The sequence below is a fragment of the Chinchilla lanigera genome, unplaced genomic scaffold (genome assembly GCF_000276665.1).
Source record: "Chinchilla lanigera isolate Chin_1 unplaced genomic scaffold, ChiLan1.0 scaffold00028, whole genome shotgun sequence".
NCBI lineage: Eukaryota > Metazoa > Chordata > Mammalia > Rodentia > Chinchillidae > Chinchilla > Chinchilla lanigera.
Genome location: NW_004955429.1, coordinates 20,473,790 through 20,494,508, shown reverse-complemented (window position 1 = coordinate 20,494,508; position 20,719 = coordinate 20,473,790). Strand labels below are relative to the sequence as shown.

At 48.3% G+C, this 20,719-nt stretch overlaps 1 protein-coding gene across 1 annotated transcript in view; it reads right to left on the bottom strand.

Moving 5' to 3' along the window:
- Frmd4a (FERM domain containing 4A) overlaps nucleotides 1-20,719 on the bottom strand; it is a gene marked incomplete at its 3' end in the record, with an annotated part of 571,102 nt that overhangs the window by 58,192 nt on the left and 492,191 nt on the right. Inside the window, 4 exon segments of the mRNA XM_013515429.1 lie at nucleotides 9,525-9,611; nucleotides 12,495-12,552; nucleotides 12,803-12,868; nucleotides 17,336-17,419. Coding sequence (XP_013370883.1) covers nucleotides 9,525-9,611; nucleotides 12,495-12,552; nucleotides 12,803-12,868; nucleotides 17,336-17,419 — 295 coding nt within the window.

The window sequence follows — 20,719 nt, the reverse complement described above, 5'->3', positions numbered from 1 at the left end:
AACAATGTCCTATCCAGACTACAACATTATTTTTCAAAATTGACAGAAAAATAGGTATTTTCATGCCTAAGAGGACTTAAAGAAATTCATGGCCACCAAACCAGCACTCCAAAATATTCTCAAGGATATCCTAGAGAGTCAGTGAAGCTAGCAATGACAGAAGGTCTAACAGAATGAATGCACCAGGCAGGATGAGTGGTGAAGTAGAAAAGAAATATAGGAAATAAGCAACAGGAAAATAATTCAATGACAGAAATAAATCAATACCTATCACTAATAACCCAGTATGAATAACCTCAATTCCCCAATCAAAATACACAGACTGGCAAGTGAATCAAGAAAGAAAATCCAATGATGTGCTGTATGCAAAACATACATTTAATCCCAAAAGGAAACTCAGAGACTTAAAATCAAAGGGTGGAAAATAAGATCCCTTTCAACAGGAACCCCTCCACCAAAAAAAAGCAGGTGTAGCTATCCTATAATCAGACAGAGTGGACCTCAAGCCAAAACTGATCAAAAGAGGTAAAGAAGGTCACTAAATATTGCTTAAGGGAAAAATCCAACAGGAAGAGATAACAACTATTAACATATATGCACTGAACAACTTCATAAAACTACTACTACTGAGCATAAAAGACCAATAAACATACGTACAATTATAGTGGGGGACCTCAATACCTCACTACCGCAAATATATCAACTAGACAAAAACTTAACAAATGTGTATCAGAGCTGAAGAAAACCTCCAAACAAATGAACTTAATAGATGTCTACACAGTGTTCCACCCAGCAACAGAATACACATTCTTCTCAGCAGCACAGGGAACTTTCTCCAAAATAGGTGACATACTAACCAATAAAGCAAGCTTAACTAAATGTAAAACAATCAGAATCATACCATGCATAATATCAGATCATAGCCCAATGAAATTAGAAATCAACAACAAAAGAAAATGTAGAAATTATGCAAGTGGATGGAAACAAAACAACACACTCTTAAATAAATAAGTTGTTACAGAAGTGATCAAGAAAGGAATAGGACAGTTTCTAGAAGGAAACAATAATGCCAGCATAACACACCAGAGCTTATGTGACACAATGCAAGCAGTCCTAAGAAGGAAAATTATACCTGTGAGTGCCCACATCACAAAAATAGACAGAGGTCAAATAAATAACACCAAGAGTCAACAAATGGGGTGCACCTTAAGATCCTAGGAAAACAAGAACAATACAAATCTAAAGCTAATACAAGGAATTATAACAATCAGAGCAGAAATGAAGAATCAATGAACTGAAGAGCTTATTCTTTTAAAGAATAGACAAAATAGACAAACCATTAACCAATCTAACCAAAAAGGAGAGAAAAGACCTTAATCAATGCAATTAGAAATGAGAAGAGTGAAGTCACGATGGACACTTCTGAAATAAAAAAAAAAATTATTAAGAACAACTTTGCAAAAGTATATGCCAATAAACTTGGAGAATTCAGAAAAAAATGGATAGAATCCTAGATAAATATGAATTACCACACCTGAACCAAGAAGATTTAAAAACCTTGAATAATCTAGTAACAGGCAATGACACTGAAGTAGCAATTAAAGAAAACCCAAAACCTACCAACTAAGAAAAGGCTAAGTCTGGATGGATTCACTACTGAATTCTTCAAAAACTTCAGGGAATACCTAACACCAGTACTACTCAAAATTTTTAATGAAATTAAAAGAGAAGAAGTACTTTCAAAGTTATTTCTGGTTATTTATTACCATGATTCCAAAACTAGACAAGGATCTAAACAAAAAGGAGAACTATAGACCAATCTCTTTAATGAACATGGCTACAAAAATCCTCAAAAAGTTACTTGCAAACAGAATGCAATGACTCATCAAAAAGGTTGTACATCATAACCAAGTGGACTTCATCCCAGGGATGGCTCAACATATGTAAATCTATAAATATAACACATCACCTAAAGAGGAGCAAGGACAAAAATCACACGATCATCTCAGTAGATGCAGAGAAAGGGTTGGACAAAATCCAACATTCTTTCATGATAAAAACACTGAAGAAAATAGGTAGAGAAGGACCTGATCTCAATTAATAAAAGCTTTTTATAAAAAACTTACTGCCAACATTATACTAAATAGGAAAAAACTAAAAGCTTTCCTCTAAAATCAGGACTAAGACAAGGATGTCCAGTATCAACACTACTGTTCACCATAATACTTGAAACATTAGCAAGAGCAATTAGGTAAGAAAAAGAAATAAAAGGGATATATATATATATATATATGAAAAGATGAAGCAAATAATGAATATTTGAAAATGACATGATACTGTGAAAAGAAGACCAAAATATACACTAAAAGATTCTTAGAATTAATAACCAAATTCAGTAATGTAGCAGGACAAAAAATCAACACACAAAAATCAGTCACATTCTTGTACACTAATAATGAACCCACTGAGGAAGCAATCAATGGCATTAAGAAAAATCAAGCACTTAGGAACTAACCTAACCAAGGAAGTGAAGGACCTGTACAGTGAAAACTACAGCACTCTGAAAAAGGAAATTGAAGAGGACATTGGAAAATGGAACGATATCGCCTGTTAGTGGATAGGCAGAATCAATATGGTCAAAATGGTCACACTTCCAAAATTGATATATAGATTTAACACAATACCAAGCAAAATACCAACAGAACTCTTCACGGAACCAGAGAAAATAATCATAAAATTCATGTGGAACTAAAGACACCCAGAATAGTAATAGCAATCCTGGGTAATAAGAGCAAATTAGGAGGCATCACAGTCTCAGATTTGAAGTTATATAGTAAACTGACAGCGATTTAAAAAGCCATGGCAGTGGCACAAATATAGACATGGGGATAAATGGAACAGAACAGAAGAAGCAGAAACAATTCCAAGCATGTTCAACTGTTTGATTTTTGACAAAGGGGCAAATATTATTTTGGAAGACAGCCTATTTCATAAATGATGCTCGGAAAACTGGCTCTCCACATGCAGAGGAGTGAGTGTAGACCCTGATTAAATTAAAATCAAAATGGATCAGAGAGCTAAAAGTTAAAGCAGAACATTAAACCTGCTGGAAGGTGAAATAGGTGAAACTCCTGAAGTCGAAGGCACAGGCCAGGGCTTCCTGAACAGAAGCCCGATTGTATAAGAAGCAACAAGAATCAACAAATGGGATCAGATCAAATGAAAAAGCATCTGAACAGCCCAAGAAACAACTAACAAAGTGAAAAGACAAAATAAAGATGGGAAAAAAATGTGTCAGCTACTCCTCAGTCAGAAGACTAATATCTAGAATATATAAAGAACTCAAAAAATTAGACCCACCAAAATAAAAGACCCAATCAAAAAATGGACAAGTGACATGAATAGAGACTTTACAGAAGAAGGACAAACGGCCAATTTATACGTGAAGAAATGCTCAGCATGGCTAGCCTTTACAGAAGTGCAAATTAAAACAATACTGAGATTCCATCTTACCCAGAAAGAACAGCAATCATCATGAAACCAAAGAACAAATGCTAGTAAGGCCGTTTTGAAAAAGAAAGCCTTCCACATTGTTGGTGGGAATGTAAACTACTGCAACCACTTTGCAAATCAATATGGTGATTCCTCAAAAAACTAAACCTGGAAATTCCATTTGACCCAGTCATTCCTCTTCTAGGTATCTTCCTGGAGGAGTTAAAGATGTCATATTACAGTGAAAGATAAAGATATTATATACTCATGTTTATGGCAGCACAATTCACAACAGCTTAATCTTGGAAGCAGCCTATATGTCCATCACCAGATGAATGGACAAAGACAATGTGGTGTTTACATACAATGGAGTACTACTCTGCCATCAAGAAAGATAAACTTGAGTCATCTGTAGGGAACTGGGTGCACCATGAGATTATAATATAAAGGGAAATAAATCAGACGGATAAACTTAAATATCACATGGTTTCTCTTACATGAGAAGCATACATTATAAATCAAGAGCAAAGTAAAAGGCAAATAATAGAAAGTAGGGAAAAATCTTTCTCAAATGGGAAGGGGTCAAGAGGTGGAGGGCGGAGGGAGGTAAAGGAGGGCAAGGAGATGAAAAAGCAATGGAGACGTGCTTTGTACGTGGACCAACTCCACACCAGGAATGTGAACATCATGTACTGCAAACGTCCACTGATAAAGACAGTTTTTAAACATAAAATGAGGATGTCTAGGACTACAGCTCATTGGTAGGATGCTCGCCCAGCGTTGGAAAGTCCCTGCGTTCAACCACAGCACTGCAAAAATAAAAATGAAATGAGAAAACAATTTCTACAACCAGCCAGGTACAGTGAAATAAGCCTGTAATCCCAACATTCAGGGTTCGGAGGCAGAAGGATCACAAAGTTAGGCCGACCTAGGCTACATAGTGAGTTCAAGAGCAGCCTGGACTACATGAGGAGACTCAGCTTAAAAAAATTCTCCTGCATCCTAAGCTCAGATACTGTGCGAGCTCCACCTGACCTGCTTGAAAGACACTGCATCCATAGCCAAGGACCATCTCTGTGGAGAATGTGCATGTATTGCAGACTTCAATTTTGTTGTTGTGTTTAGCACTGACTCCTGTTGTAAGCACTCTTCGGGATGATTCTTCTGCATGTGTCATCCCAAAACAGAATGGAGGTTGGGCTTCAGAAGTTTAGTAGTTCTGAACTCTTCTGAACACACTCAAAAGCCAAAAGCCAGCCTGTAAGATGTCCTCACAGGTCTAGTTATTCCTGACATAACACTGACCCTGAGGGTGAAAGGGTTGGCGTGTTTTGTTAATTCTTTAAGCACAGCCAGGCAGCAGCTTGCCTGCGGGCTGTGCTTGGAGAAGACCAGGAGCTTTTGGGTGGTCCAGGTAGCAGAGAGAAGAGGATGATCCAGAGCGAGCGCAAGGCTTCCCGCTGTTCTACCTGGGAGGTAAGCCGTGTTGTACCGCATGCTCCAAAGCCACCAAGCTTCAGAGTACAGACTGAGTCACCTAGGGTGGACCCCGGAGCGACAGCGGTGAACGGCATCCCAGCTGGAGAATGGGCCAAGGACAGCCGCGCCGTCCCTGCGCAGCACCAGGGGTCTTGGGAGGTTGCTCTGCCCGGCCACAGGGAAACATTTGAGTGGATTCTGACAGTGGTTGTGTCAAGACGTCTCTGTGTGCCAGAGGATGCCTGCGGCCCTGCAGAGGGAGGGAAGAGGCTCAGCCCTGACACTGCCTCTGCACGCCTGCTGGCTCCCAGTACTGCGGCCCCGTAACTGGGTCAGAGTGTCAGCCCGGGAGGGCCTCTGGCTGCAGCTGGGTGGAAACAGCTGCCCCTGTGGGAGATGCAGCTGTTGCTACAGATGCCTCCAGGTGCTCAGAACTGGGTGCCACTCCTCCCCTGAGCACCCTTGGAAGCTCCTGGTGCTGAGCCTGCCTGGACCCAGTGCCAGGGGGGAGTGGCACCCCTTGGAGGGCATTCCGTGCTTGGGCGTCCCCAGCTCTCGGTGGCCAGGGGCGCTGTGGTCACACCTGCTGCGTCTGAGTGTGGGAAGGAGGCACAGATGGCCGTGAGTGGGGATGTGTGCCCGCAGCTGCTTAGCAGCTTCCCCGCAAGGCTTTCTACAAGCTCAGCTACAGGCTCAGAGGTGGGGTAGACCAGGCCGGAAGGAGGCGTCCAGCCATTCCAGCAGATCTTATGGATCTCTGTTTTTTGAGACAAGGGCTTGCTACTGTAGTTGAGGCTGGTCTTGAACTCACAGTGATCCTCCTGCCTCATGGTTTACAGGTTTCTGACAGACAGCAGCAGCTGAGCACTGCTGGCCTGGTGCCCCTGAAGACAGGTGCACGCTGCCTTCCACGAGTGTGTGCACTGGCCTTCACTGCCCTGTGTGAGCGCCTCCCTGGAGTCAGAGCCCGGCAGCCGGGCCCTGGGTGCTGACGCACGGAGCCTCCCTGTCCTACACAGAGTAGATCCTGGCCTTTCGTGATGGTGATGGCACTGGGTGTGAGAGGGAGCAGCACATACCTCGCCCTCCACCGTGGGGACTTCGAGGCTGTGGTCTTGGTTTTGTTTTAAGTTCTGCCGACATCTTAGCAGAGGTGGCTTTAGCTTTCTATTCAGAGTGTACGTCTGTTTCCGCAGAGGATCCTGACCTCACACAAGCTTCAGGATCTGCCTTTCAGTGATTCTCATGAGAAGGAGCTGAAGCCCTTACTCACGGCTACTGGTGACTCGGAACGAAGGGCCCCCTGCCCCCTCGCCACACATACCTGGAAGCCCAGCTGAGCCCCAGATCGTGAGTGTCCTACAGTGCGTCCCTCCGTCACTCCCAGGTTTCCCTTCTTCAGACTCCACGTCGTGGCCGATCATGCTGCCCGCAGTGCCTGTGACGGCTGTCTCCTCCTACTGCCACGTGCCTCCTGCATAGCTGACCGGTAACACCCGCCTTCTTCACACCTTCCCACTTGCTCTTATCTGTCCCTACTGCTGAGTGCCAACCCAAGCCCCCAGTGCTCCGGGCCTGGATTCCGAGGCCTGTCCTGCATTCCCCCCATCCACTCTACACTGCTGCTGGAAGGATGTTTTTCTGTGTCAGTGACAGTCTGGTATGATGTGCCTCTGCTTCAAATACTATATTCCATGGCTCTACTGCCTGCAGAGGATGGGTTATCTTAGCAAAGCCCTCAAGCTGCCTCAGGCCTCACGGCCTCCTGTCCTGTTCTCCTTTCAGCCTGTGTTCCAGCCCTGCATGGGGCCCTGTGCTCCCAGCACCAGGGTGGGCTTCCTCCTGGCCCTCTGCCCATCTGAAAGCTCTTCCCTCTTTTAAGACACACCTTTCTTCCTCTGAGAAGACTCCTCTCATCTTACACTTAGCGGAGCCTCTCTCTGCCAACTCACCTCACAGCTACCTACCTTCTCCTGGCACTTACACCTTTTGCTGTGGTTAGATGGCTTTGCATGTGTCCCTAACAACTCCTGGGCTGGGATTTGATCCCCACTGTGAGGTATTTGGAGCGCAGAGAACTGATCTGACTGTGGTGTCAAAGGTCACCTTTGGGAAGTGACTAAGGTTAGATAAGGTCATCGGGGAGCCTCCATGACTGTATCCTGGTGGCTTTACTAGAAGAGGGAGAGAGGCCTGGACACACACACACACACACACACACACACACACACACACTCCTCTTTCTTGCAATGTGATGCTCTGTATCCCCTAGGGACTTGGTCCGATGCGACCTCTTAACCTTGGACCTGCAGAACTATGAGCTAAAATAAACCACTTTTCTTTATAAAGCTATCCACACCATGGTACTGTATTTTTAGCAATAGTAAACAGACTACTAGAGGCCCTAACTAAATCACCACGCGGTTCTCTCCTGGACGCACTGGGCAGGCCCAGAGGACACGATTAGCGTCTTGCTTAGCTCAGTGCTTGGCACACAGTACACGTGCAGCAATTACTTTTGAATGAATGAATCAGTGATGGCTGGTAGCGCAGTTACCCTTCCATTTCAATTTCTTCCTCAAAGGCCACAGAAACTTATTTTAAACAACCACCCAGTTTCAGAAAGAGACAGCGCCCTGGAAAAATATATTGACCTTTTACCATTTTTAATTCACTGACCTAGGAAGGTCCCACAAGTCGTTGATTCTATTATTCAATGGCTGGTTATCCATACCATTGGCTTCACCCTCTTCCTTATTATGAAGCCGGCTGTGCAGTGTTACACTGATAGTTATAATTTATGGGGCCCTTGCTTGTGCCCTGCCTCGGGTTTGACATGTATCAAGTGCTATCTTGTTACCCACTCAGTTCTCATTACTATTGCGTTAGACAAATAAAGAATGTTTAAACATAGTAATGTATTAGGCGGAACGAGTCTAAATACTTGTTAGTGTGTCTTTCACAGAGCTTAGAGGGAGTGATTTCAACCGCTGCATTTCAATTTACTCTGTTGTGGACCTCAATTACCCACCTGGGTCTTGGTCTTCCACCAATGTGGACAAGAGACGGCTGAATATATTGCAGCCAGGACTTTGTTAAAGGCTCTGGGAGTGTTCCTCAATTTTGCAAGCAGAAAAATCAGTCAGACCAGTTGGAAAGAGAGGCGCTGACATGAAAAGAAAGAGGAAGCGAAGAGAAAACGTGAGGAGAAGAAGTGCAGAAAGTTAGAAAGGCCACGTAGGAAAAAGCACAGGGAAAATAGGAAGAAAGACATAGTAAGGAAGAGGGAGAAAACTAAGGTGGAGAAAGTAGGAACCTATGCTGGAGAAAAATGAAGAAGAAAATACAGGAACCTCAGGCTCACCTCATTTCTTACACATATGAATGGAAATAAAGATGTTCTTCAGAGAGACGCAAAACAATGTAATACTCTTCTACCCCTAAAGAGCCAGGTTCCTGCTGAGTGGTTTCCGGCAATAATTCCTCATCATCTGCTCAGGATCTTACTTAGAACTTAAGAGACTTGCGGGTCAATTGACTGAAAATCCTCCCCACCACAGGGCCCTTATTTTCTAGCAATTTAGTAAAGATGTCGGCGAAGGGCAGAAGTTGGAGAAGGGATAGGGTGCGATGAGCTCGGACACATGGTGTGGGTTTCAATCCTATTTGTGGGTGGGGAGCCCTGGCGAGCAGGCCGGAGTGGCACAGGGGACCTACGCCGCTGGCCCTCTGCTAGAGCAAGTGTGGTGTTGGTAGATTTCTAACGTGTATTTCAGGGTTTGAACCGCATCCGCTGCTCCCTCATTCTCTGCCACAGATTCTGAACGACAGTACTCGCCTCTGAGATAGTTTTCCTTCATAATTTTTCAATTTATTCTGGTCTCGAAAATGTATATAAATGAAAACAGAAAATTCAAGCACGGTGCCCCTTCCAGCACTGTGTTTGTGCCTCTGATGCCTCTTCAGCCCTGTCCGAGGCTCCCCTCACTGCTCCACCAAACCCTGAGACAGCGGCCGGCTTTCCAGGCCCTCCTCTCACTCATCTTTATTTTTCACCTCTTTTTGATTTTTTTTTTTCTTCCAGTACCGGGAATTGAACTCACAACCTTATGCTTGCCAGGCAGACGCTGTGCCGCTGAGCTAAATCCCCAGCCCTTTTCACCTCTTTTTAATCTAAAACCCGAAAATCTTTGTGAGAATCCAGATTGGCCTCAGGATTCAGGAAAACTGTTCCCTCCGTTCCCCGGTATAAAACCCCCAGGACGGTGGGGAACACAGCATTCCCTCCAAGCCCTTTTGTCCATCTGCTCTGGGGAGAGGTGAACCAGGCATCTTACCTCAAATCATTACAACAGCTTAGGTTTCCTTAGAGACAGGGAGAAAAAAGCATTGACTCAGGGATTCAGACAGCTTACTGTGGAGTAGCTTGTACACATTTAAATTAGCAGCAGGTGAGAGAGCCCTAGGGCTGCGGGTTAGCAACTTAACTCACTTTGTCTTTGTTCCCTTCTCAAAGTGAGGGCCATCCAGCCCGCAGAGGAGGGCACTCTTACCTTGCGGGGCTTCACTTTATCGTGGTAGTCGTACTGGAAGATTCCTTTGTAGCTCAGTCCCAGCCACCATGGTATTCCCTGCTTGTCCTAGGACAGCAAAAGGTGTACAGGTCAGTAAGGGGCCAGAGAAGATAAACATGGACCGAGGGAGGGCTTCCTGGCTTGGCTGAAAATAAGGAAAAATGCATACCGCTTCCTTGGAATGCACGGGGCCGACCTGGCTGCTTTGGACTTTACAGATAAGCCCGTCCTGGAAGGATGTGCAGTCATAAGGCCAGGGTGGCACGGACAGAGGCGCAGGCTGAGGACACGCTCTGTTCCTAACCAGCACCGCGGCCACGGTGTCTTCCTCCTTCACAAATAAGGAGCAAATGCTCTGTTTCCCCTCTTCTGATGCCTTCCAGGTTGGGCCCCTCGCTCACCACACAGAAAAACAAGAGACACTGAGACTTCCGGTAAAATGAATGGCCAGAGCTTTACTCAGGGCCCTGTCCAGACAAGCAAGCCAGTGCATCACAGGCTCCACCATGTCACCCCTGGTGTCCCAAGGACAGCTGGGTGCCCGGCAGGATTTCAGGACTCAGGCTGTTGAACACAGAACCAAAAGCTCCAACAGACAGAATCAGAAACACCAAGTCCTGTTTACTCATTAATAATGTCACTCAAGTGGACACTGCAATTCTCTGTTCAGACAGGATGATTTTGAGTTGTTCATTAAAGCTCCCAGATGCTCGGATTTTATGACAGGAATGTTAAGAAGACTTTTCAAGATTTGTGCTAATTGCTGCATCTCCAAATAACCTGATACCTCTACTATAGGTGTCTCAAAAACTCAAAATTAGCACAGTGATTTCCAGTTACCTGGGGTCTGAATTATTTCAGGGTAAATACAAAGATGAAAGGCAAAAGAAAAATATTTGGAAGTGTCTTAAAAGCTTCAAGAGCAAACGGTTTCTTTCATTCTTTTTCTGAAGATTTCACCTAGAGCCTTACATAGGCTAAGCACATGCTGCACCGCTGAGCCACCCACAGCCCCCAAAATATGGAAGCTGTATGAGCCCCTTCCTTTGAGAAATACCTGTGCCCTGCAATGGCTTCAGAGAGCAGAACAGGGTGGCTGTGTCCGTGCCACCCTGGCCTTATGACTGAACATTCTTCTAGGACGGGCTTATCTGTAAGGTCCAAAGCAGCCAGGTGGGCCCCGTCCATCCCAAGGAAGCGGCACCACAGTGACATCAGGCTGACCAGGTAAGTGAAGCTGGTACAACGCAACTGGGCATCGCTGAGGTCACAAGACCGCCCAGCAGTGAGTGTGACACGCACAGGCTGTGCTGGCTTGAACCGAGAGGCTTTTACCAGTGTTAGCAGAGTAATAACTGCTTACGCTTTGAGACTTCAGGCATCAAACACATACTCAGTGGAGACTTTGCCAATCACAAGCCCCCCTCCTGGTCGCCAACAAACTGAGGAGAGGAAAGGGCACGTTGGGAAGGTTGCACCGGAAGGACGAAAGCATGACCATCAGAGGCAACCTTAATGTTAAAGTCTGGGGCTGCCCACAGGATGGACCACAGGTCACATCTGGCCTAAAGACTGGATGAAGCTTCCTGTATCTCAAACAGTCTTCTAGCACTCAGAAGGCTTTCTGAGGGTAGTTGATGAGGCAAATATCTTAATCTCTTGTAGTGATAAGAGACAGAATTGAACTCAAGTTCAGAACAAAGATTAAGCTAGAGCATGTCACCCTGCTCCCGACACTCCAGCTCAGGTTTGAGCACAGCAGGCTGGTCATGACGGCCACATGAGTTCTTGGCGACGGTGAAGAATTAAGAGCTCCTACTGGGGGAAGAACTTTGGTAGGGCATCAGGAGCAGAGTGTTGAAGAGATCCTGAGCTGAATTACTGGATAGGTCTGGAGTCCCCACAGGGGCCTTGGAGCTTTGGTCTCCACAGCTGTGACTGCAGCCCTCGTGTCTCATTATGGAGGTGCACACCTCCAACGCAACCCAATTCTCAGTACACGTGTCACTCAGTCCATGGGTACTGAGCAGGTCTGGGCAGGAGCCTCGCCTGGTTCTCGGAACGCACCACAGCAGGCGGCATTAGTGTTTGCCATCTAAGTCTGCAGTTTAGCATCTCCATGCATGGTGATGGCATAAAAGTGTTACACAGGTTCCCAAGGGCAATGCAGGATGAAGGAAAGGTGCTTTCGCCTAAAGAAATTTCAAAAATATAGGGGGAGGAAACAAGGAAAGACACTGTAAAAGAGCGAGAGAATCTTGTGTTGGCTGGTGGAACTGTATTGAGTTGAGAGTAGTTTCTATTCTTTTAGGCTGGACTCCGGACACTCACTTAGGGGTTAAAGAAGAAAGAGAATTTCTCCTCTTTGTGGGGAACATCTTTATCTACTACTTCAAAGAAGAGATCCCAGTCTAGTGTACTATGGGTAAAATCAAAGGGGACATAGAATGGAGTCAACGTCTCACTGGACTGGCCACAGTAATGTTCAAGAAGACAGACCCTACCTCTGACACGGTCCTGTGCTCAGGGTGTCAGCCCGTGAGCCCAGTTCTCCTGAGGAGCTGACCACATGGCACTTGATGACCAAGAAAAACACTTGATTGTGCTCCAAGAGTTTTTCTCTATGCTGTCTTGTGTTGCAGTCTTCTACTGTGACACCCCGAAGTCCTGACCTCCCCCAGATCCCTCTAAAACCAGAAGGAAGCAGGGATTTTTTTTGAAAGCTAGTTCACAAAAAGGAAAATGAGTTTTGGAAAATGATTAAATCAACTCTCGATGGCAAAACGTAGCTGCTCAGCTTCCCCAGGCACACAGTCTTCTTGGCCAGCCCATTCCCTGCCGACTCCTATTCCTCCCAAGGTTTTCAGGGAGACTTAAACATCGCAAGTTTTTGTTCGCTTGCTCGTTTTTTAAGGGCAGGTGAGCAACCTCCACCGTGAGCTCACTCACCTTCACTGCGTAGTAGTGAACCCCGTAGGTCGGGAGAGACTCCACGATGCTCATGTAGCTGTGAAGACAACGGACACACACACAAACGTAAGTGCACATAAGGCTGGTTCTTTGGCAGAACTGGTACAATATACAGAGGGTGTGTGTGTGTGTGTGATATAAAGTTCTGGGAGTGATTATTTACTCAAAAATTCAATTAAAACATTGCCCCCCCCAGACACATCTTTCCCAGCAGAGTTGAACACCCTTGACATGTGCTGAGTGAACACACAAGCACAAGCCTCCTGTGTGCTGCAAGAGCCACTTACTTCACGATCGCTTGGCCTCTCGTCTGGCCATTCAGCTTCTTGTAGTGCTCAATCACTCTGTCCTCACTAGAATGAGAAGGAGAGGGTTCTGCTGTGAGAGGCCAGGACGCCGCTGCAGGAGACACTTCTGAGCTCTATCAGCCTCCCAGGGCGCTCCCAGGAACCATCCACTCTGGAAAATGCTTGGTCCTGAGGCGACATTTCTAAGTTCCACCCGAGCGAAATCCCTTGGGCTATATCAAGTCAGTTTAGAAAATGCCTGTCTCCCTCTCAGAGGACCCATGCGGTCTTTCTGCGGGGCTTCTAATCAGTGAAATGAGATTAGCCCCCTGGCTGGGAGGTCCAGCTTCTTGCAGGAAATGATAACCCCAGAGAAGAGGAAAGAGCAGGCAGAAGTGGTCTCAAGTAGACACCAGGGGTAGATACTCAGGCCTCTCTTGTCACTTTCCTCATCGAGCGAGTCCTGTCCTCAGGGGCCTCGTGGGGCGGGGTGGGGGTCGGCCCCGCAGGGTGCTCAGGGCTCACCTCTTCTGAATGAGCAGTCATGGCGTCAGTGCCTCCAGAGGGCAAGGAAAGTTCTGGAACTTGGGTTTGGTTAACTACAAATCGGGAGGCCACAAAAGATCCAGAGGAGCACTGGAGAAGCCATATCCTAGCTGCCAGCACGAGACAACAATTCCTTTCCCTCTGGAAATGTATTTATCATAAAAAACAAGAGATGCCCTGGCTCCCTGGGGGCAGCAGCTGGCCACACGTTTCTCTGAGCGAGAAGAAGCTGGCTGTTTGGGGGCAGCACGACCTTCTGTGTGAGGCGACCCTGGCGCTCCACCACTGTCCCGGGAAGCCCAGAGCCAGCAAGGGGAGAGTGGCAGAGCAGCTGCGGGCACAGGCCTCCTGCCTCACCTGCGGAGGCCGCGTCTCACCGCCTCAGCCCCATCATCTGCCCACACGGCCTTGATCTAGATGCCTCCCCGCCTGCCTCACATCTGCCCAGCAGCAGCCGGGTGGACCCCCGCCTGTGTCCTTAGCAGGGTGGGTCGGCTCTGAGAGCTGCTCCCTCCCATCTCATCGGCTGACTTTTCCTGTCTGTTGTTAATTTACTATCCATCGTGCATCTGGAGCCTTCCTTCCCCACTTTTCGCATTTTCTGTTTTTAGCAAGGTCACCTCTGGGGGTAACTCGCTCTGGATGTTCAAGACTTAGTCCTTGGGGGAAATTCACTTTTTAATTACCATCATATTCTTTAATTAATATCATTTAATTTTAGTGTCTGAAATGGGATGTGGGCGAGGAGGTAGCCCTCTTCCCGAGGAAGTGTCCTTCAGGTCCCTGGCATGACAAGGACTGGTGGACTGGAGAGTGTTCCCACGGGGCGCAGTGCCCACTGCCCGTGACGGAGCAGGCTTGGTCTGCTCCTCGGCTCCACACCGCCGGACATCGTCTATCAGGAGTGGCCGAGTCCCATCCACCTCACAGCTCCCGAGAGGCATCCTCCACGGGGACAGCCCTGGCTGCCCACACCTTCGGAGCTGCGCCAGCAGGTTCCCGAGACCATGTCTCTGGCTCCCGCTCCACCCACCCATGAAATCAACAGCTGTGCTGGCCCACTTCCTGCCTCATGACCCGGGAGTCAGTGAGGCCCACTCCGAGGTCAGGGTCAAGCAATTCAAGGCAAGTACGAGTCTAACGAGTTTCTCTCTTCCCCAGCTCTGGGACAGCAAGTCCCTGGGGAGAGGTCAGCCCACGACAGTCAGTGGGGTGTGTGGTCGTGAACAATAGGCGGGCTCACGGAGACATCAAGGAAGCAACATCTAAACTCCGTTAGGCAGCTATAGCTGTTTCTTTTTTTTTTTTGGTTTTTCTCCGGTACCGGGAACCGAACTCACGACCTTGCGCTTGTCAGGCAGGCGCTTTTGCCGCTGAGCTAAATCCCCAGCCCCTATAGCTGTTTCTTAAGGAAGTGGCCTGACCACAGGGCCTCGAGGCGCCTGCCGCCTACAGAAACTGCTGCATCTCACACTGCGTTCTGCATCTCCTGTTGTCTGAGCCCTCAGGGAAGCCGCAGAGGTGACCTTCACCTGCCTCAGCCTTCCTGCTCCTCTCTCACTTGAGGCTCCTCTGGCCTGTCACGTGATAACACTCAGAGCGATGGGGTGACTGCACGGTAATTCAGCGTTACTATGCACTCTGCACTGCTTCCCAGTTTCACTCTGTGACTGCTGACTTCCCCTCTTCCTTATAGTCTGATGTCAACCCTGCTCTTCAGATGGAGAAATCCACACAGGCCATCATAACCCCACTGAGCTCGGCGAGGCTGCCCACTGCACCGGCAAAGGCAGCGCAAATGGACAAGACGGAGAGCGGTGATGAAATCCTTGACTCAGGAAGGGTCTTGGACCGAGACTGCAGGCCTGAGGAGCAGGAAAAGACCCCCCCGCCCAGAAGGGGTCAGGCCAGCCTTGTGACGGGCGGTGGTGCTGAGGCTGGCTCAGTCCGCCAGCTTTAGCTCCCCTTTCATTCTGTCCCTACAGGAAGCAAGGATGGCATCCTCCCTCTCCTACAGCCTTTGCTTTTAAAAATCTGCATGAATAGGTTGAACTATCAGAGCCAAACATGTGGAGTGAGGTGAAAAGGCCTATTTGTGTTTTTGTTTCTGTGCTTCTGAAAACTGAACCCAGGGTCTTCACACTGAGCTACACCCCTTGTCCTTGCGTTTTTATATTTTTATTTTGAGACAGGGTCTCACTAAGTTCTGGGTTATCCAGACTGGGCTTGAATTTGCAGTCTTCCTGCTGCAGCTTCCCAGAGCGCTGGAATGGCAGGCGTGCACTACACGCCTGGCTTTCTTTAGTTTTCAAAAGCATCATCAGGACGGTTCATGCTCCTGGCACAGCTGGGCTGTGAATTTGGGCAACGGTCCAAGCACTTACAGATCTGTGCAAGGCCCAGGAAAGTACCGGTCTGCTCACCGACTACGAGATGTGTTGGCAAGGCAGCTGTGGATGTGAATGCCAGGAAGACGCTGGTAACAGCGTGTGAGCAGAGGTGAAGATCGTGAGAGGGAGGGAGAGGGACGAGTTCGTAGAAGAGCACGGGGGGTGTGGGAGAATTCTGGATGCGAATGAAGAGATGTAAAGCGTGGGTTAGGCCAAGGGCAGCTTTGACACTTTACTCACTGCCGTTGCAGCTCTGATGCAAACACATCCTCCAGTGTACTCTGCGTGTGCATGCACGGTGCTGAGAACTGAGCCCAGGCCTTCCACACGCCAGGCAGGTGCTGCACCGCTGAGCTCTACCCCAGCCCTCAGCCCTCCATGGCAGACCTGCTGGTTTCCGGAGCTCCTGTCTTACATCCCTGTCTCCTGCACCATCTGCTTCCTGAACATGAGCGGCTGGGGAGATGCAGAAGATAAGGCCCAGGGAGCACGGGGAGCTGGGGCAGGGTGCTGAGGTTTCATGAGTGAAGACAGAAGAATGTCCCTTCTGGGTGGTCACACATGCAGACTGTAAGACCAGAAATCTGGAAGCAGATGCACGTCTTGGGAGCAGGTCATAAGGCTGCTATTGACCTGCCTCTACGCACTCCAAGTCAGAGTGACCACAGATCAGTGCCCAGGGATGAAGTCAGGACACTGCAGGGAGCGGCCCTGAGCCAGCCCTCCTGTGACTGTGACCACTCAGACAGACGCAGTCTCTGAGCTGGACTTTAATCCTGCCAGGAAACTCTGCATCAGGATGCAGCCTCTCCTACCCGAAGGAGTTACTCAAAGCCACCTGAGCGACTGAACAGCTACTACCCTGAGGTGTCCACACAAGACCCAACGCCAGTGACCCAAGTAGTTCAGAAAGCGCATACAGAAGTGCTAGCATGTCACAGGTACCTGACTGGGATCATCTTGTCCTGCACGTTGCGTCTTACTTTGTTTTCCACTACAAGCAGTTATGCTGATTCTGTTAAGAAGTCAGGAGGGACCTCAGAGAAGCAGGGCTGTCCCTGTCACAGGCCAGCACTCTGGGCTCATGCACACAGCAGGATTTCAACACATGCCCCAGCAGTGCAAGCTCTGTTCAACTGGGGCCCAAACCACAACCTGGGCCCCTGTCACAGGCCGGAGTCACGCAGAATCGTAATTTAGGGCCTGACAGAAGAACTAAGGCATAGCGTTTCAGGGCAGCTAAATCAGGAGACAGGAAACACTGAGGGAGAAGAAAAGATGCAGTCTCTCTTGCCGACAAAGAGAACCCTCTGTCTGTCTCCAGCTCTGTCCTAACCCTCACAGGTCCTGTCTCCAAATGACAGAGTTCCCTCATGAAGTCCTACCACACACAGAGGGCTCTTGAGGTAGGTGAAATTCCAACGTGAAATTTTAGAAGCGTTTTGTTAAATTAAAAAAAGACAAGGAAAAAGAGAATCCTCATGCGCAACACGTCATTGACACAAATGGTTTCTGAAGACAGAGGTTATTGAGCCCAAAGCGAGGCAGCGCAGGCCGGCTTGCCTGGGCTGTGCTGGCGGAGCCCGGGGTGTCTTACCAGTAGGCCAGGGAGGGGTGCTCCTTCAGGGCTTGCGTGGGGAGTGCCGGCAGCTTCTTCAGGTCACTCCTCACGACCTCGTTGCTGAAAGAGAGATGGCCAGAAACGCACTCACTCTGAGAAAACCACCGGGCTATCAGAGCAGAGCTGACCCACTGGCTGGCCAGAGAGCCCACATCTGTTCCCGGTTACGGCCCAGTGGGGGAGGTAGGGGCGCTCTCTTTCTGTTTATTTACTTAATGTAGATGGTTAAGAGCCGAGGGCCCCTCCTCCAGCATGGAACCAGGACACTGCTCAGAGGGCTTGGGCTCGCCCTCACCGGGGCACAGACTGAGAGCCCAGGGCCCCGGGTCCCCATGGGGGAGGGTCCCAAGACAAGCTCCCCAGTGTCTGAAGCTAGATTCACAGGACTCCAAGAATGGCTAATGCCACCACTTCCTCTGGGGAAGTGTTCACCTTGCCAGTACACAGTGGTACTTTCCTTGGCTTAGACTGACCACACGCTGAAAAGTGTTTACTGAAATATGACAAATTAGCAACCCTTGCTTTAACAAGGCCTGGGAACTACTTGGAAAGTGTAGAGTCAGGCAATCTCTTGCATCTGGTCTGGGCCTGGAGTGTCATCTTTCCCCCAGATCTGTATGTGCTCAGAGTTGGAAGAGGCACTGGACTCCTCTAGTCTAACCAACCTTCTTCAGATGCTGAACACCTGTCACAACAAGCAGTAGACCCACACTCCCCCTGCAGGGCTGTCCATGGTTCACACCCACTCACTGCCTCCAGCGGCACCCACGAAGTGACGCTTCTGGTAATGAACGGGTGTCCCCCTAAGCTGGCCCACCAGGAAGCCTCAGATGTCTCAGCCCTGGGGCCACCCAGGCTTATTTCATAGAACCCTGCGTTTGATCCGAGGCTCTAGCCTGGGCTGTTAGCAGAGTTTGTGCTGCTCACACAAAGCAAGACAAATCCTGGCTAGCAGGACACAGGGCAGTGCCGTCCAGAAAAGTAGTAAGATAGGAGATCAATAAATAAATGTAAAGGGAGAAACACCCCAAATACAGACGGAGCTCCTGGGGCATTTTGGACAGCCATTTCCTTGCATCCTCAGGGGAGATCACTGCGGCCAGCCATGGTGCCAGCAGCTCCATCTCTAGATGTCATGTGCCCCTGGGAAGCACCATGCCAACACCTAGAGCGCAGTGAGCTGGTGACACGGAATCATGTGGATGCTTAGTGACATTATAGCGGGGCATCTTTCAAATGCACTAAGCACAAAGACAGCGATGTTCGTGAATCTGAGCCTTGAACAACCAACCAGAGAAACAAGTTGCACTTGGGATTGTTTGACTCAGTGTATGCAATTAAAATATTAAAATCTGAGTAGCCAGACAGCGACACGGCATCTAGTAATCATAAGGTATTTATGGAGTTCACATTGGTGTAGGGGGAGCCCTGGGCAGGGTACAAAAGTAACGAGGTTTGGGTGCAATGGTGCATGCCTGTAATCCCAGCTGCTCTGGAGGCTGAGGCCGAACACAAGTTCCAGGCCAGTCTGAGCAACTTAGTGGACACTATATCAAAGCAAATCAAAAAAAAGTTCAGGGAGTGGAGCTCAGTGGTAGAGTACTTGCCTAGCATGTGCAAGGCATGGAGTTCAATCCCCAATACTACTACTAATAATAATAATAAAAAAAGTGATGTGACATAGCTCTTATCCAAAAGGCACTCCCAAGTTAGCTGGGGAGGCAGCGATAGGTGCATGATGCAAGATAACTAGCTGTTTGATTGTGTCAATCCCAGCAACAAATTTGAAAGTTTAGAGGAAATAAAGGCCCTCTGAGGCTCTGGAGTGACAGCCGGCTTTGGGGGAGACGTCGCATGAAGGAAAGAAGAGGAATATTGCGCTTCCTCTCAGCGGGACACAGGACAAATCCTGGAGGTATGAGAACTAGAACTGCAAACACGATAGGAAGGGGTATGAGCGACAGACAGTGCAGCTCAAGAGGCAGGTGAGGCCCAGAACACTGAGGCCCTTCAATGCCAGGCTCAGAGGCTTCAGGTTGCCCCAGCCGGCAGTGGGACGATCCCTGGGAGTTTTCAAACAGTGAATTCCTGATGCTTAAGAAAATTCAATTCTCGGGGCTGGGGATTTAGCTCAGAGGCGGAGCGCCTGCCTGGCAAGCACGAGGTCGTGAGTTCGATTCCTGGTACCGGAAAAACAACAACAACAACAACAAAAAATTCAATTCTCAAGTATGATTTGGAGCTTTTACCCGTGTACTACTATAAGACACAGTTGAGGCAAATATTCAGCTTGCCACACACTCGCGAGCCCACTGATGGGTTGTTAGGCCTCTCCGCACTGAACTGTAAGTTCCCTGGGCACAGGGATTTGATTCACAGCTCATCGGTGTCTGAGAGGATGCCTTAAATATGGACAGACACTGTTGCTGGATAGGTGCTTGTGAGGAGAAACCGCGAAGAGCGATCGGGAGCTCTGTCATGGACTTCGGTTTGGGTCACCCCCACCGTCACGCCTGAAGTGCATTTAGGGAACGAAGGAACCGAAGGAGGAAGAGATCATTTTACCCTCCAAAGCTCATCTGTTGGCAAACAAGTTCCCTGATGACAGCCACACGCTTCACTTCCTCGCTGAAGCTTGAAGTTATTCTAGAGCACTCCACTAGGGCGAGGTTACGTAAAAACAGAGAAATCTCCGGGGGTGAAGCCCAGCCAAATCCATTACACCCGGGAGGGATCTGTGGTTCCTGTCCTTTCCCGACACAAGGGTGCAGCAGCCTTTCCTTTGTAAAAACCTGCACTGACTTGGAGGCGTCTATTCCCCTCGACCCAGCCGAACTCCCAGGCTGGAACCCGGAAAGCTGCCCAGTGGAGGTGAACACTCACCCTCCAGACGCATGCAAGGCTGTGGCCTGACAGATATGCTAGCGGGTCCCAGCCTCCTCCCTTGGTGACTGCTGCTGTAATGGTTTCCCAGAGTTCAGGGCCAGTTTATATCACACCCGAACCCAGCACATCTCCGTCATACACTATTTTCAGAAACAGCAAAAAGGTCTTTTTTTCTGAGCGCCACTTGCTAAACCAAGAATCCAAGTCCAGGTTTCTCATTTTTTTATATGTGGACCAGATTTTATTTAAAATATTAGGTGTAAGCCAGGCATGGTGGTACACACCTATAATCCCAGCTACTCTGAGGGTGAGGTAGAGGATCTTGAGTTTGAGGCCAGCCTGCATAACTTGGTGAGACCTTGTCTCAAAATAAAACATTTCTTTAAAGGGCTGGGAGTGTAGCTCAGTGCTAGGGCACTTGCCTAGCATGTTTGAGGCCCTGGGTGCAGCACTTAGGACCACAAACTATATATA